Source organism: Lissotriton helveticus, chromosome 2_2, assembly GCF_964261635.1.
Source record: "Lissotriton helveticus chromosome 2_2, aLisHel1.1, whole genome shotgun sequence".
Taxonomy (NCBI): domain Eukaryota; kingdom Metazoa; phylum Chordata; class Amphibia; order Caudata; family Salamandridae; genus Lissotriton; species Lissotriton helveticus.
Window position 1 is genome coordinate 369,379,871 of NC_136060.1, and position 16,474 is coordinate 369,396,344.

At 43.7% G+C, this 16,474-nt stretch overlaps 1 protein-coding gene across 1 annotated transcript in view; it reads right to left on the reverse strand.

Moving 5' to 3' along the window:
- The window catches only part of HGFAC (HGF activator), a 751,326-nt gene that overhangs the window by 200,349 nt on the left and 534,503 nt on the right, over nucleotides 1–16,474 (reverse strand). Inside the window, exon 10 of the mRNA XM_078678540.1 lies at nucleotides 13,346–13,589. Coding sequence (XP_078534666.1) covers nucleotides 13,346–13,589 — 244 coding nt within the window. The remainder of the gene's footprint in view (nucleotides 1–13,345; nucleotides 13,590–16,474) is intronic.

Below are 16,474 nucleotides of genomic sequence, written 5' to 3' on the forward strand. Positions count from 1 at the left end.
GCACACTCGTTTATAAAATGACCTGGCTGTTTACAATAATTGCATGTCCCTTTAACGGGAGCTGCAGGATGACTGGCTTGATTCAGACCCCTCTTCTGACTGTCTTGTGGAACAGATTGTGCAACTAATACTTTCATTTTCGTGTCTTTCATACGTCTCCTTTCGTGTTCTTGCTCTTCCCTGATTCTGTTCTGGTGATACTGGAGCATTTGAAGCATTTGTGACGGGGTACTAGCTTGCCAGGTACTTTCGACTTTCAAAACTCGATTTTTAACTTGTGGGCTTGAATTCTCGACTAGTTTAGTAACAAAAAGATGAGGGTATGACTCGCTACCTGTCTTCAAACCACTGTTAATAATAAAACATTTTTCAAATCTAGAATAGAAATCACTAGTGTCTTCATCCTGTTTCTGTTTACATGCTGAGATTGCATCCCAATCTTCCTTTTTCGTGGCTAGTAACCTTGGCAAAACTTGTATCAATAACTCGGGCAATTCTTTACATTTGTCCCCAAGACCGGTACCTGGTACTCGTATTTTATCTTCAGCTTCTAGAGCTGTCCAATCAATCTTTTTCTCTCCCACCTCCCATTCTTTTTCCTTGAGTTTTCCATATACCCCTGCGGGCAACAGGACCTTTAGCATTTTAATAATATCTGGATACGTGTATTCTCCCATACGGAGCATGTCTTTTAATTCTCGATGGAACCCTGCTGGATCTTTGTCGTGACAGGGAATTAATTTCTTCATCTCTAAGAGTTCCATCTTGGTGATAGGGGTGTAAACAAATACTCGTTGCATTTCACCACCCGCTGTCCTAACTGGGTGTACTTCTCGTAACGGATGCTGTCTATCTATGTAAAATGATTTACTTTCTGGAGGTGAGACATGAACAAAATGCGGATTCAGAAACGTTCTATATTTGTGGCGCTGTTCTAGAATAACACTAATTAAATCGGTATCTAAACCTCTCCATTTATACTGGAGTAACTCGTTCAGGACATCATGTAAGGGACCTGGATCAGAATGCTGACCCTCATACAGTGTGATGAGGTGCTGGATCATATACATACCCACCAGTCGCTGCTCGGCTGGGGGCAGTTTCAGAAACATTTGTGCCACTATTTCATCTGGAAAAGTGGTAGAATCAGTAGCCCATCGGACTGCTGATCGGGCTAGTTCTTGTTCATGCATAGTACTAAGTTCACTATAACCGATACGTGATTTCAGAATGTGATCGGTAGCTTGAAATACTTGTTCAAGATAACCTTGTTCTGGTGCTGGAAGATGAAAAACCTTCCTGTGTTCTAGGCGTGAATGTCGGTCTGGAAGTCTAGATTTACCTACATACGCTATTCTGGTGGGATTCTCGTCGTCTACCTCTTCGGTAGGAGAGTCGTCTTCTTTCTCGGACACTTGTGCTGCTTTGCGTTTCTCGTGTAACCTTATTATTTCTTTACGAATTTTCTTGTACATACTGTCTATACTACTGAGTGTCTTGTGTCTTCCCTCGGCTATATGATCACTCCACTTTGTCAGAACTCTCATTTCGATCGGATCTTTAGTCGGACAGTCTTGTTCCCTTACTAAACAATTAATTAAAAACTTTAATAGCATGAGCTGGGTCTCAGCTTTCCTTAGAGACATGATTTCGCCAATACTTTCTGGATCGTCTCCTGTACGGATGAAACGATATATTCTGTCTAGATCTTCTTTCATATTCGGTAGGGTGTCCAAATACTCGGTCACCCGTCTTACACGCAATGAATATATAACCATATTATCATCGCCTGGGACTGGATCATAACGGCATTCAGTAAGAGCTCGTTTGATATCTGCAACGGACTGGTATTTGGGCGTACGCTGTAACGCACGTTCATGTAACTCGACTAACGTTACACGTTTGTGTGGCGGCGGGGTACCAGGAGGACCTCCCCCCACGGCCCCTAAACTGGAATCGTCGACCGATACTCTTCGTGCTGGCAGAGTGACCGATGTAGCGGGTACTTGTACTACGGGCTGGACCGGGGGTACCGTAACAGGTGCTGTAACAGGTGCCCCGGTGGCTGGAGGAACAGGAATTACATTATTTACAGAAGCTGGCGGAACAGGATTTGCATATTCTGGGACTGTGTCGTCCAAATAGGACGAGAGAAAAATATCAGCTGCGGTCGGTTTGTGACGTAGCTTAATCGGAACTAATGGCGGCGGGAAATTACATGGTGCTTCCGGGGTTGCTTTTGGCAAGCCTTCGGCAAGAAGAGGATACATACCCTTAATAAGGGCATTTCTCTGTCTGTCTGACTGTTCGGCTTTAACTCGTTCACCTATTTCGATTAATTCCCTTTCTTGGGCTCTTTCTAAGGATTCTCTACTTAATTCTGATTTTCTAATTTCTTTTTCGGTTCTTTTATGAGATTCTTTGCGCCATAACTCGATGGCATCTTTCTGGGACTGTCTGGCTTTCTTTTTCCATAATGCTTCTTCTACTCGCATGATGCACTCGGCATCCCATGTACCTGATACGGGCCATCTATATTTTTCCTCTAATTCTTTGGTGTACTCTACCCATAAGTCTAGATATAATATGGCACTTATGCCATGCTTATGATACATAAAATGACCTGGACTGTCCCTAGGCGGGACAGGAACTGCTTCTTCGAGCAGACCTTTTCTGGTTTTTAACTGACGTAACTTCGTGAACAGAGGCATAACTTAGACTGGAATCTGGACACAATACAATACACGATAAACACAATAATAACTTAAGAAAACAAATCACTCATACCACGACATTGAAAACACATGAAATAACATTTAAAACAACAGTTCGGACAGAATATTACCTGGAATACTGAAAACAGAAACACATGAATTTCTCGAGAACAGAACAGAACTTACTGGAATGACTAGATGCACTGCTAAAACAGTACGAAACTTACCGGTCCCATAAAGAGACACGTCAGGACCCGCATCCACCTAGGTGGACACTTCGTGTTGGATCTGTGTACCCAAACCCACGGACCAGAGACAAATTAATTGACCCTGTCTAGATACTACCCCAGCAACGGTACTCACCGGGCAGCAAGAACGGAAGGCCTTGGACTGGACTGGACTGCTACGACGACGGACGGACGAACTTCGGACTTCAGTTACATTACAGGTGGGCCTCCGGATACCTCGGACCTTGGACTCTCGGCTTGGGCTCTGGTCGGGACTCGCCGCGTTCCTCCACCGCCTCGTCTGGACGCTGGACCGCAACCTCCGTCTCCTCCGAGGGCCTGAGGGATACTTGAAGCAGAAATATCTGCACGTGGCCGGTATGGTTCCGTCACGGCTGCAGAGGATCAGGGGGCCTGCGTGGCTTCTCCGGCGCGTGGGGAAAGGGCAAGTCCCTATTCGGGCGCCATTATGTGGTAAATAAATAATTAATTACCGGATCTATTTTTGACTATAATCAATAAACAGGTAGCTCAATAAATAAGAGTCAAGATTCGAGGTAGCTGAAGTTGACAGGCTTTAATCAGGCATAAAGGACAGGAACAGGACAGCCTGTACGGGAATAGGATGGCAGCTGCCGGGGGCAGGAATAGGCTAGGCAATTGGGTAACTTTTAATAACAGTGCACAATATTTATAGTTAAACAAATACATTACATTCAATATAGTAGGCGTAGCAGTAGGCGTAGCAGTAGGCGGGGTTTGTAGCAGTCGCGAAAGATAAGGCACAAAGTGGGTGTAACAAGAGGCGTGTACAGGGCGTATACATAGACATGTGATGTAAACGTAACAGAATATGTCATAAATGGGGCGGAAACATGGAGGGGGCTACCTGAGCAGCTGGGACCTTTAACCTAGTGGTGCGCGCAAACTGACAATGACGTGTTACTAGGGAAAACTGGGGGCTATGACTTCTGCGCTAGAAGAGGAGACTAAAGTCTGGAGTGTCAGAGCGACATGTACTCAGGCATATCTGGTATCTGGTGTTTATAGTACATGTTGATAGAATCCAAAAGTTATCAGGGTAAAGGCTAACAGACATTAAGACTGGTGCATGCATTATTCTACATGTAGTGCGTGTGTGAGGAATATTCTATGAACATTAATACAGTATTTCTCTTACATGGAGACATAAAGGCTAGACCATGACGGAAACTATTGATGCGATTCAGTAGCTTAGGAATGCAGAGAAGGAGGGCTGGACTGATAACTGGAAACATAACATATTCTTGGCAGACTGGGAGGCAGAGCCAGGCCGAGCCGGGCACTGCGAGGCAAGAAGTAAGCTAAGGGTCAGGGATGCAGGTGGGGGCTGTATCGCTCCTCGGAGAGGGTTCAGGAGACAGGAGCTGAATCTGAGTCCGGGCCCTTTTGAGGCCTAGAAACGGGGACAATTCAATGAATTAACGTGCACACTGTGAAACGTGGCAACGTAGCTTTACATAGGCCTGATATTCGTTGTATTCACGAGGACTGGAAACTGGCATACAGGAGATGGACACAACTATAATTGCGTCTTTTAATCGATCAGAAGGGGATACATGCATATCGATCATGCACATATAACATAACATGGGGAACACGTAGGCACATATAACATGGCAAAATTTACTTTTCCACAGAGTAAAAGGGCCAATGATAACAGCGTCAGCAGGGCGTTATCAGATCACGAGAAACAGTTCGCACTTCAAGGAAGTGAAGACCGAAGAAGAAGATGAGCCCGCAACAACAACAGCAGAAGCGGGGCGAGACGAAGAAACAAGAATGGACGAAGCAGGGGGCGTGGCTTAGCGCCCAAGACGGATGGACGCACCGGGGTGAGGCTCCGTCTTCGCCGGAGATTTCTGGCGGTTCCAGCCTTCCTTTACCAACATGCTCTGCAGTGAACGACTACGGAACACTCCGGGCACTTACAGGAATCCATGCTGAAGCCGAGCTCCTCGTCCCTGCCCAGCAGCTTCAGTTTTGCTCCGGTCGCGGCTCTGCTACCGCCGCGACCGCCATTTTGATTCTTCAGACAGCGCTCGCCTGAGGAGCGCGTCTGTTCCGCACATCGCCTGTAGCAGCGGGCGCACTTTACGAACATGGCACAAAACTGCAGGGAATGATGGCAACTCGCAACAATTTCTAAAGGTGACTTTATTTTACTTTTGGAATTGTCTTTTTCCTTTTTTATTCGAATTATAACTCTCTCCTCAGCTTGGGCGGCCATTTTGGGCTTTCTACTAACTCAGCTGGTCTACTACTTCTCATATCCACTTGGTATTGCTCAGCCCGCGCACGCCTGTTTCTCATTTCTAGCTGGCTTGTTTTGGACTTCACACGACCTCCTCCTATAGCTAACTCTGCTGGTTTTTCCTCATACCTGTAGTGCTCATCTGCCTCATACATTACTGGGGATTACCCTTAACTGTTACTTCCATGGCGGAGGGTCCTGGCAAAACCTCTAAACGCAACTTTGTTAAGAACTCGAAGCTATTTACTGCGTTGGCTCAATTAGAAGCCTCTGCAGGTTCCTCCAGTTGCGAATCATCTCCCACCATGGACGCTCTTCCTCAGCCAGGTGCGAAAACCACTCCTAAGAGATTGAAACACAATCCTCCGTCTCCCCCAAAGTCACCGTCAACCATTTCCATGGAGCTTCTCCTTGAGGAAATACGAGCACTGCGCCCCTTTATGGAGGAGACAAATTCAAAGCTGCAAACTCTAACTGACAACTGGTCATTAATGGACACCAGGGTCTCCAAGGTGGAAAAGACTGTGTCATCTCTCCAGGAAGCCGCTACCAAGACGGTCCATATGGATATGCGAATTTCGAACCTCCAGAAACAGGTGGAGGACCTTGAAAATAGGAATAGGCGCAATAACCTACGTCTTTACGGCCTGAAGGAAGGTTGCGAGGGGAATGATGCCATCGCCTTTTTTAAGTCCTTCTTACCCAAGCTTCTGCATCTCCCTGAAGGCACCTCTCTCAACATACAACGTGCACATAGGCTTGGTAGGGCTCCTTCCATTACTTCTCCTGAGACGAAGCCAAGAGGTGTAATAATGTACTTTCTCGAATATACAGATCTGCTGAAGGTTCTTTTTGCGGCTAAAGCTATACCTCATCTCAAATGGTCGGATTCCACCTTGTTTATTGCCCAGGATTACGCCAAAGCTACTGCCTCCCGACGCAAAGCATTTCTTGATATGAGAGCAGAGTTGCGTTCCATTGGAGCCAGATATGGACTTTTTCACCCTTGTTTATTCAAAGTCACTCATAACAACAAGACCATGACTTTTGAAGATCCTCTTCGGCTCCGCAGTTTCCTGAATTCCTGTGGTCCAGCTGACATGGAATTCTCTGGCCCTTCTTCCTCATTTCCACCTTGACTTTGTTGCTGATATTTCCTGATTTTCCTGATATTTATGATGCTCTGTTGCTCATATGACGTTGTGTACTTTTTTCCACAGATTCCTCAGCTAATGCATAATTTACCCGTTATCCGCCCATGCTGGCTTATTCTTGTTCTCCAAATGTTTAATCTTACGTTTTCCCCTGTTACTTAGTCGTTTGCATGTTCTAATCTCGTTGTTTTTCTTTTTTCTCACAGATCATTTCCCTGTGTTCCGTCATATCTCTCCGGTGGGACGTCCCGTGGCCCCGTCTGCTTGTCCTACGTTGGTTGGCCTTTCCTCCCTCCTCTCGTCTCCACCTTTCCCCTTCTGTTTCCTGCCCTTTGAACACACCCATCCCTCATCATTTTTTGTAAGTACTGCCCCATGTTCTCCTTTTCTATTGCTGACATGAACCCTACTGGTCCGTATGTTTTCGTCTTGATTGTTTCCTTGTTATTACTGGTTCTTATGAGATCACTCTTTTTCAGATCGCTCCTGATCTGCTTTTTATTTTTACTACCAGTTTCTTCTATTGTCAGTCAATTGTTTTTCTCTTTTTTTAGCCCTTCTCTACAATTTTCTTCCGCTTCTTCTCTTCTCCTTTCTTCTTTCACTTGTTATATGTTAGCCATTTTCTCTTTAACTCCATGCTTTCCTTCTCTACTACCTTTCTCTACTACCTTTTTCCTATCTTTTATCTCCTTGGCATATCCATGTCTCTGGTATTTTCATATCCCTCCCGTTCTTTTTCTGTCTTCTTTTACCACTTTACTTCGGGCACCATTTCTATTTCCTTCGTATCCCTTTTTAGGTCATCTCTTCACAGTATCTTTCACTTCCCTTATATCGACTTCTTTCTTTAATGTTTTCTCTCTCGCCCATTTTCCTATTATTTTCCCGATGCGATTTTTTTCTCTTCTCATAGAATTTTTTTGCTTCATGCTATTCCCTATTAGTGTTTCTCTGCCTATTTTCTCCCTTGCACTTTCCTATTTTTATTCCTTTTCTAGTTTTTCCCCTCCCGACTCTTATGAGGCTTTCTTCCACTTCTGTTCTACATTCTCCCTTTTTACTTGTTCCTGATGTCAGTACGCATTGTTTCTTGGAACGTTAAAGGTTTAAATTCACCCATAAAGAGGCAAAAGATACTTTCTCACTTAGCTAAATTCAATGTAGACATTGCCTTTTTACAGGAAACCCATTTATCTGATAGTGAGGCTGCTAAGCTCCAAAGAGGTTGGGTGGGTAAGGTTTTTTCCGCCCCTGGTGATGGCAAAAGAAATGGTGTTGTTTTGTTAATTCGGAAATCTTTTACTCATTCAGTGTTGCACTCTGACTCTGACCCTGAAGGCAGATGGTTATTTGTCAAACTTTCTTCTAAAGGTGTCCCTTTTTCTCTGCTCAACGTCTATGCCCCTGCAGGTGGAAGTCCCACTTTCTGGAGTGCGTTTGCCTCTCGTATCACTGACTGTATTGATGATAATTTCATTTTCGCAGGTGATTGTAACCTACTATTGGACCCCTTTTTGGATAGACGTTCCAAATCTCTGTTTGTTCCTAATAAATCCCATAAGCTTTTTACTCACGCCATCTCCCAACACAAATTAATTGGCGACTTTGTCACCCAACCGACAAAGAATTTACGTTCTATTCCCCGGTCCATCATTCTCAATCCCGCATTGATTATATCTTTCTCTCCCATCATATCTCCCAATCCCTCACCCAAGCGGAGATTGGTCCCATTGTATTCTCGGATCACGCCCCAGTCCTAATCAACATTGATTTTTTACCTAAATCCATTGGTCCTAAAAGATGGCGATTCAACAATACCCTCCTTCTTGACCCCAAATTTACCGCCTCCTTTATTGAATTTACTAATGAGTTTTTTGTTATTAATGATACTCCCTCCTTACCCACTCACACTGTCTGGGACGCTTACAAAGCAGCAGCCAGAGACTTTATCCTCAGACATGTTGCGGCAAAACGTAAACTTGCTCGTCAACGTACTAATGATCTTTTGTCTCAGATTAAAACCCTAGAGCATTCCTTTTATACCTCTCACACTCAGGAAAGCTTGACAGCTCTTATTACTGCAAAAATGAACTATAACAAACAGTCTACTGATGACGCTTCACTGTACCTCCTGAAATCCAGTTCGAAATTTTATGGTGGGAAAAATAAGGCGGGGAAAGTTCTTGCTAATTATTTAAAAGTCAAACAAAACAAATCGAATGTTGAGTCTGTTTTTGATGTTAATTCAATATTGCAACATAAAGATGCTAACATCCTGGAGGTATTTTCTCACTTCTATTCTACACTTTACTCTTCCGGCACTCAACCCTCTGATCACTCTATTTCCACTTTCTTTTCCAGCATTCATCCTCCTCCCAACTTTCCTGTTGACCTGGCCTCCCTTGAAACTCCCCTTACCATTCGCGAACTCCACACTGCACTTAATTCACTTAAAAAAGATAAGGCTCCCGGTCCAGATGGCTTTACCATCGAATTTTATCAACACTTTGCCAATCTTTTACTACCCAAATTATTTCGCCTTCTTGATTCCTTCAAGACCACCGATGCCTCCTTGGGCACTTTTTCAGATGCTTATATCTGCATTATACCAAAGGAGGGCAAAGATCCCCAACATTGCAAGAACTACAGACCGATCTCCCTTGTCAACATTGACTATAAAATATATGCTAAATCTTTAGCCATTAGATTAGATCCTTTTCTCCCAGATCTCCTTGGCCCTGAACAATCAGGATTTGTTAAGGGCCGTTTCATTTCCGATAACACCAGACTCCTCTTTAATGTTTTATCTAAGTCGTCACGCTTTAATAGTTCCCTGGCCGCAATCGCTTTAGATGCCGAGAAGGCATTCGACAGGGTAGAATGGTCATTTCTTTTCTCCGCGTTAAAATAGTTTGGGTTTGGCCCTAATTTTATTTCCCTCATCTCCTTTCTTTATGCAAATCCTAGAGCAGCGGTCTGTGATAATGGTCTCATTTCCTCATTTTTTGGCCTTGGTAGAGGCGTTAGACAAGGTTGTCCTCTTTCCCCCTTTCTTTTTAATCTTGCCCTGGAACCTTTTTTATCTAAGATACGTCAAAACCCGAGCATTCATGGCTTCCCTCTTGCTCAATCGCAAATTAAGTTAGCTGCCTACGCAGATGACATTTTACTTTTCATTTCGAATCCGTCTGTCTCCATCCCAGCCTTCCTTGCCGAAGTTCATACATATTCCCATCTTTCTGGATATAAGCTAAATGGCGATAAATGTGAAATCCTACCTCTCATCAAATTCACCTTTAAACCTGATTTTGCTGCATCTACTTTCAAATGGAGTCCATCTCATATAAAATACCTCGGCTTATACATTACTCCTTCTGTTTCAGATACTATCTCGCTATGCCTTACTAAATGCACTCAAAAGCTGTCTGACCTCACCTCAAGATGGCACCCCCTATACCTTTCTTGGTGGGGCCGCCTCGACACCATCAAGATGATGCTCTCCCCAATCATCCTTTACACCATTTCTAATATACCGATTTCCATCCCTGCTAAATTTTTCGCTAAAATCAATTCCACACTCTCCTCATTTTTATGGTCTGGAAAGAAGCCGCGTATGTCCTTATCACGCCTCCGCCTCCCCAAATCGGAGGGCGGAGTTAACTTCCCAAATTTTCCTGCTTATCATAGAGCCTTCCTCCTGAAACAGGCTGCCATCTGGCTTAAAGATCCTGTTGACTCTCTTCCTCTTTGGGCTGAACTCGAACGCCTTTCTCTTTCTCCCTTTTCCTTTGCTGAGTATCTCTCCTTTTCCCGTAAGCCCCAATTCCTATCCACTCCAATTCACAAGTATACCGCGAAATTACTTTTAGCCACTAATCCGGCTCCCCCCTCCTCCATTACAGAACTTCTCGCCACCACGATTTGGTACAATTACAGCATTCTTATCAAATTGAAACCCTTTTATTGGAAGACTTGGAGGCAGCGAGGTTTAATCTGGGTCTCCCAACTTTTCACTGGATCTGTCTTCACACCTTTTCCAATTCTTAGTCGACTCTTCTCTCTCCCTGCCTCCTTTGTCCACAAATACATCTTACTCAAGAATGCAGTTATGTCTGCGTATGACTCCCTTTCTCACTCTAATTCGATTGCGATTTCTAATACTCCCATTTCTTCTCTGCACACCCAATTACGCTCCAACCCATCAGCGTCCTCCATATATCATTCCTTTCACAATCCTCCATCACCTAGGCCTAAAACCAAAGTTGAAGAGCAATGGGAATCCGATCTCGCTGTCTCCTGGCCCACATCCTTGTGGGATAAACTATGGACTAAGATTCGCAAATCCTCCAGGGCAGCCTCTCTCACACAAACACTTTTTTTCCTTTACAATCGACTTCTTTACACGCCGTCTCTCCTTCACAAACGATTCCCCTTGACTCCAGATCTCTGCCGGTCTTGCTCCGCCCCTAACGCACTTTTTCATATGCTTTTCATGTGTCCTCTCACGCACGCTTTCTGGACTAAAGTCTGGAATCAAATCAATTCTATCTTCCAGACCTCCACCCCCTTTTCTATCACTGACATTTTCCTTGGCTCACTTTCCTCTTCCTGGATTGATGTTGAAGCAAATGTTCATATTATTGATTTGTTATTAGCTGTTGCGTTTCAGCAAATTACTGTTAACTGGAAAGACTCCAAGGGCATTACTTTTAAAGCTTGGTGGTTCAATGTATGTTATAATCATAGACTGGATACTGCATTTGTTTATGCCATTACCCTAGCCCCGAAAAGACTTGCGTTATGGCTCCCCATCACCCTTTACCTGGATGCTTGTGCCAAACGATCCTTTCATTTACCCCCAATTCAGCAAGAAGTTTCGAAACCCCCATGATTGACCTTTTGTTCCTTCTTTTTCACTAATATTTACTTATCCGCATATTTGTGTATTGCTTCTCATGTTATATAGCCTCATTGATTGCAATTTTTAAATTTTTAGCCTCATCGCTATTTCCTTTCCCTTTTTTCTTTTTCCCATTTTCCCTCTCTTTTTCCCCCTTCCCCTATTTTATCTTATGACACTTTTTATGATGTCCTAAGTTATTATCCATGCTGTTCCTGCTGTTTTTACTTTGTTTTTTGTAATACCATCATTTGTTCATCTCAATAAACTTCTATTTGAACTTAAAAAAAAAGTTCCTCAGAAACACAAAAGAATGGACGAAGCAGAAACAAGGCAGAGAAGAGAATGCAAGAGACCAAAGAGACTGATTGAAGAGAAGTAATGGGAATGGGTCAGCAAGAGGATCTCTCTCTCTCTCTTTCTCTCTTTCTCTCTCTCTCTCTCTCTCTCTCTCACTACCTCTCTAACTATCTATTGACATCTCGTTCTAACACAGGTCAGTGACAAGAAAATGTTTGTTTACAACAAGGGGGGGAGATGTCGTGCCCTGAGTGGTGGGCACTAAGACCCAGCAGTAGGAGCAAGAGGTGGAGATGACACTGGACACTAGTTCCGGTCAGCGGGGCAGGAAGGGACATTCCTTAGACCCAGGGAAATGAGGCCGTATCACTCCTAGAAAAGCTAAGTGCCTTTCACATTTTTATGTGCCCCCCGCCGCACCACCCTCTGGACATGTCAGCCGCCACTGTTCAGTCCGCATTTTCAAATAAAGGCAACATTGAGAATTCCTATGAGGTTGATGCGTTTACAAGAATTTTATTTCAGGGTCGAGTACATGCCACAGAAGAAAAAGGTAATTGCAGACTACTTATCAAGGCTACCACTAAAAGATGTGGAAGGAGACCAGAGTGATGAGGAGTAGGGATATATAGCAGCCAGTGTGGATGAAGTGATAAGTGAAAATATCTTTAACGGAAAATGAGTAAAGGCCAAGGAAGAACATCTGGTGTATGAAGCTGAAAGATTTATTTTTATGTGTGCTTAAAGATCGACTCCACACAGTGGGATTGGAAAAAGTCCTGATACACTGATGTATGAAAGAAAACCATGCACTACGTGAAGACCTGCTTGGGAATTAAGGTGACAGGGCAGTAAAGAATGAAGTTGATTGTCACACAAAACAAGGGCAGGTATATTCAGGATGTGAGAAAAGGGGACATGGTTTAGCTCACTGGAAATGGAAGGCCTTTTTGTGATTGTTGATTTGGCAAGAGTTAAGAGTTCTAGATTGGTGAAAAAGGGGTTTGTCCAAATTTTCTCAACTACTGAAAGTGGTTAGGTTGAGGTAAGTTTGAGTGATGTAAATGTCATAGTGTTTGCAACAGAATGACAGTGCTCGGCAGGAAATGGAAGTAGGAAAGGGAGAACAATATAATATATTGTATTGTGATCAAGAAGGATTCCCAAAGGGCGACACTGGATGTTGGATTTTGAAGTGGAATTTCCTTGACATCCCTCATAAATGTTATAGTACTTATATGTAGTTCTTAAGTGTGCATATTTTCCATAAGATTATTGTGATTTTTCATCGTATCAGAGTTTTACGTTTTTAATGGCTATAAGAAAGAAAATGTAAAGCATTGTGTACTGAAATGTGATTGTGTTCCCAGAGCAATGTAATGTTGCGGAAAGTCTACACATTTGATATGTTCACATACATAGAGGCCTAAATGTACTAAGATTTTGCATCAGGGTTGTGTCACTTTTTTGACACATCGCACAACAATATCTATTCTGGTATTTACTAAGCCAAGAAAAGCCCAATTTGTAATGGATGTGTGCAGCTCTGCAGAAAACGCGCTGCCTTGCATTACCTCACATCGGGGAGGTGTCACATGGGTGGAACATAGGTGTTCTCATGCATCCACCCATGTTTTCTGATGCAAACACATTTACTAAAATCAGTAAACATGGGTTTGCGCCACAATGCAGCGTCTTCGCGAGGCTGGAGTAAAAATGAAAAATCATGAGTGAAGAATATATCATTATCTTACTTGTTGGAAAAGCAGTGTGCAGCGGTGACCACCCAGCAGGGCAGAATGAGGCTTCCTCCACAGAAACTCTCTCCAATGTATATGGATGCCAACCAGGGGTGAGATGCAGGTAAGGCCGATGTTCCACCAAGAATCCGACCTCTTGTAATAACTCGTTTACGGTGCTTTAACCCACATGTTGGTTTTACCACAAAGGGAGTCAGTGTGGGTTGGTCTTCAAGAATGACCTTCCTTCCCGCAGTTTCTGCAACAAAGATGGACACTGGGTAACGACAACTCATTTTTAATTTTTTTTATTTACAGGTTTTTTGTTAAATAGAAAATGCATTCATGCAGTTTCAAGGCTGGTGGCCACCTGGGACTACTTCTCACTGTTGTTGCATAAAAAAGTTAACATAATTGAAAGATCTCTTACTGTTCCTTTGGTTTTTAGATTAAAAACTGAACTTTTCATCTGACTAGGAAGGCATTCCTAATATTGAGTTAGAACACACCAGATGCATTCATACATCATGAAACTGTACCCAAAATGTGTCATAATGACTCTTGTTGTGCATAGAAAGTTTTGGGGTAATCCGTCACTTGGGGGCGGAAAAAAATGGGGTTTAAAAAAGTATGATTTCCTATGTTAATTCCCATATTAGCTTTAAACACGACTACAGCCCGTACCGCTGGACAGCATAACACCAACATTGGCAGAAAGGTAGATTTGGTTACGCAGATCATGCTATTAAACAGTGACTAAAAATGCTGCTCTGGTATGCTAGCCAAAGGTCGCTCAACCAGACGTGTGTCAGTTTCATGGGCTTCCATTGCTGTAATTTGTCAGACAGACATTTGGGCTACGCCAAAAATGTGTTCATCATTACAGATTACAGAATGTGTTATATGACAGCACCAATTTAGAGGGTGTAGTGCTGCATTCAGTGTTACGACGAGTCCATTACATTACATCACTTCTGGGTGTTGCAGTCAATGATTCGTCACAAAATGGCCACCGAGTAGGAGCTAATGACGACAGCTCCTGGGTTGGCACATCCCTGGTTTATCCCTGCCATCCAACACTTTGATGCACCTTGGTGATTTGCAGATTACATTTCCTTGCGGATTTGTTTAAGTGCCGGCCTTCAGATCTCTGTACAGGAGCCGGATCCTATGTTGAGGTGACCTGCACTGCAGCTGCCCATTTCCGATTGCCTTTTGGAGGCAGACAGCAACCACCCCTCTTGCTGTTGCTGGTCAAGCTGTCGCCCTGCTGACACTCGCTGAGGGAGAGTCGGGCCCAGGTCGCCCATCCAACCATGCATGTGGCGTCTGCACTGACCAAGGAAGGCAGCCTCCATTCATCGCCTGACCAGCTCTCTGAAGGGAGCCAGACATCTGAGGATCGGCTGTAGATGTTCAGTGCTGCAGGGGAAACATGGTTAGTGCTCCTCGCAGCCGATCTGTTTGCCCGCTGACACCTCTCGCACCTGAAGTGTCCCAGGCTTAATGGCAGAAAGCGGATGAGAGTGGGAGTTTTCTCATCCATGGCGGTCCAGATTCCTCCTAAGCCCACCATCAGCAGCTGTCCCTCCTTCTGCCCACATGGACTGCCTGATTTGTTCACGGTCTTTAATTTCTTCCTGCGCTGCCCAAGCACTCTTGCCCCTTGAGGCTGGGGTTCCTTTCCCCTCTCCAGGATTTACATCCAAGTCCTAGGGGAGCGGAGACCCCTGGCATTGCTGGAGGCTGTCGGGGTAGGAGGCCTGCATGTCGAGTCTGCTGTGTGAGCCATGGTTGCATTGCCACCCACACTGGTACCTTTGTGGAGGTCTCAGTGTCCTCCATTTTGGGGGTCCCTCTGCTCCTCTCTCTCTGGCTCTCCACAAGGAAGTTACTCAAGATGGTGATCCCCTTCATGGGAAGGAAAATAGACATGTGACTTTATACATGAGAAGTTCTATTAAAACTAAAAAAGGACTAAGCCTTTCCCCTGCATTCTAGGAACCCCGATCTCAAAGGGGGCAGCCATCTAGGAATGGTGGTTGGTTCTAATTCCTTCATATATATCTGCCTCTTGTTTAACCTCGCTTAACTTGCTATATCATTCCATTGACCCCTGATGGAGCGAGATAGAAAACAAAATTTTGTTTAAACTCGCAAAGTCACATTTCCATAACATGAATAAAATTATTAATGATTTGTGATATGTCATGCTAATACAACTTAGATTAAACTTTACACGTGGGGGGACTAACATGTGTGCTCATAAACGTGCATATTTGTTGCATCTTTTTGTTCGTGCAAAATAATAAAATAATTTATTGTTTTCGTTTTTGTCATTACTAACTGCTGCAAACTTAAAAGAAGCATGTGCTTGTTTTGCTTTTCCTTGTCTGTGTGATGTCATTTCTACTATTCTAGGTGCATATGGGTCTCATAGAAAAACGGAGACTGGTAAATATAAACGCTGCTTTATTTGTTTGCATTAGCTAGGTAACATTTTGATTAATCGGGTGGGTTAATTAATTAGTAAACCATGGGGTGGATACAGAATATACTTTATTTCTTACATTAATACTTTTCTTGTGTTTGTTTTATACTAGAAAACATAAGTTGCCTGCTTTTGGGCCTAGTTATTTGAGCCGCAGAAAAAGAGCTGATCTATAATTCTGCAGAAAGTCACGAGACGCCCATTCTGAATTAAAACGTTTATTGAAGCTGCATTCACAAAGCAAAAACTGATGAGCTGACATCATTCTGTCGGACATGGCCAAGGTCGAAAGTGAACTTTTTGTCAGTCCTTAACTTGGCATCCGCGGAAGTTGTACTGAAAGACTATGGAAGCTGCGAGGATGACTTAATACATAGTTGCAATCGCAGGAAGCTTCTGGCTCCACGTGGAAGAGACAATGGTCTTTGTAAGACATGATTTTGTGGAACTTTTTAAGAATCGGGTGACATGTCACTTGTCACTCTTAGCCAATGGGACGTCGAGGATTTCTGAAAACTTTCCTTTGCTAGTTTAGTTAGCGTAGAAAGGTATAAAAAGTCATGCCCTTAGGGTTGGGCTGGCTGCTGCTTTCTGACTTTCCGATGAGGGTGATGTGCTGCTGGACTTTGCGTGGAGCACGTAAGAATCCTCAA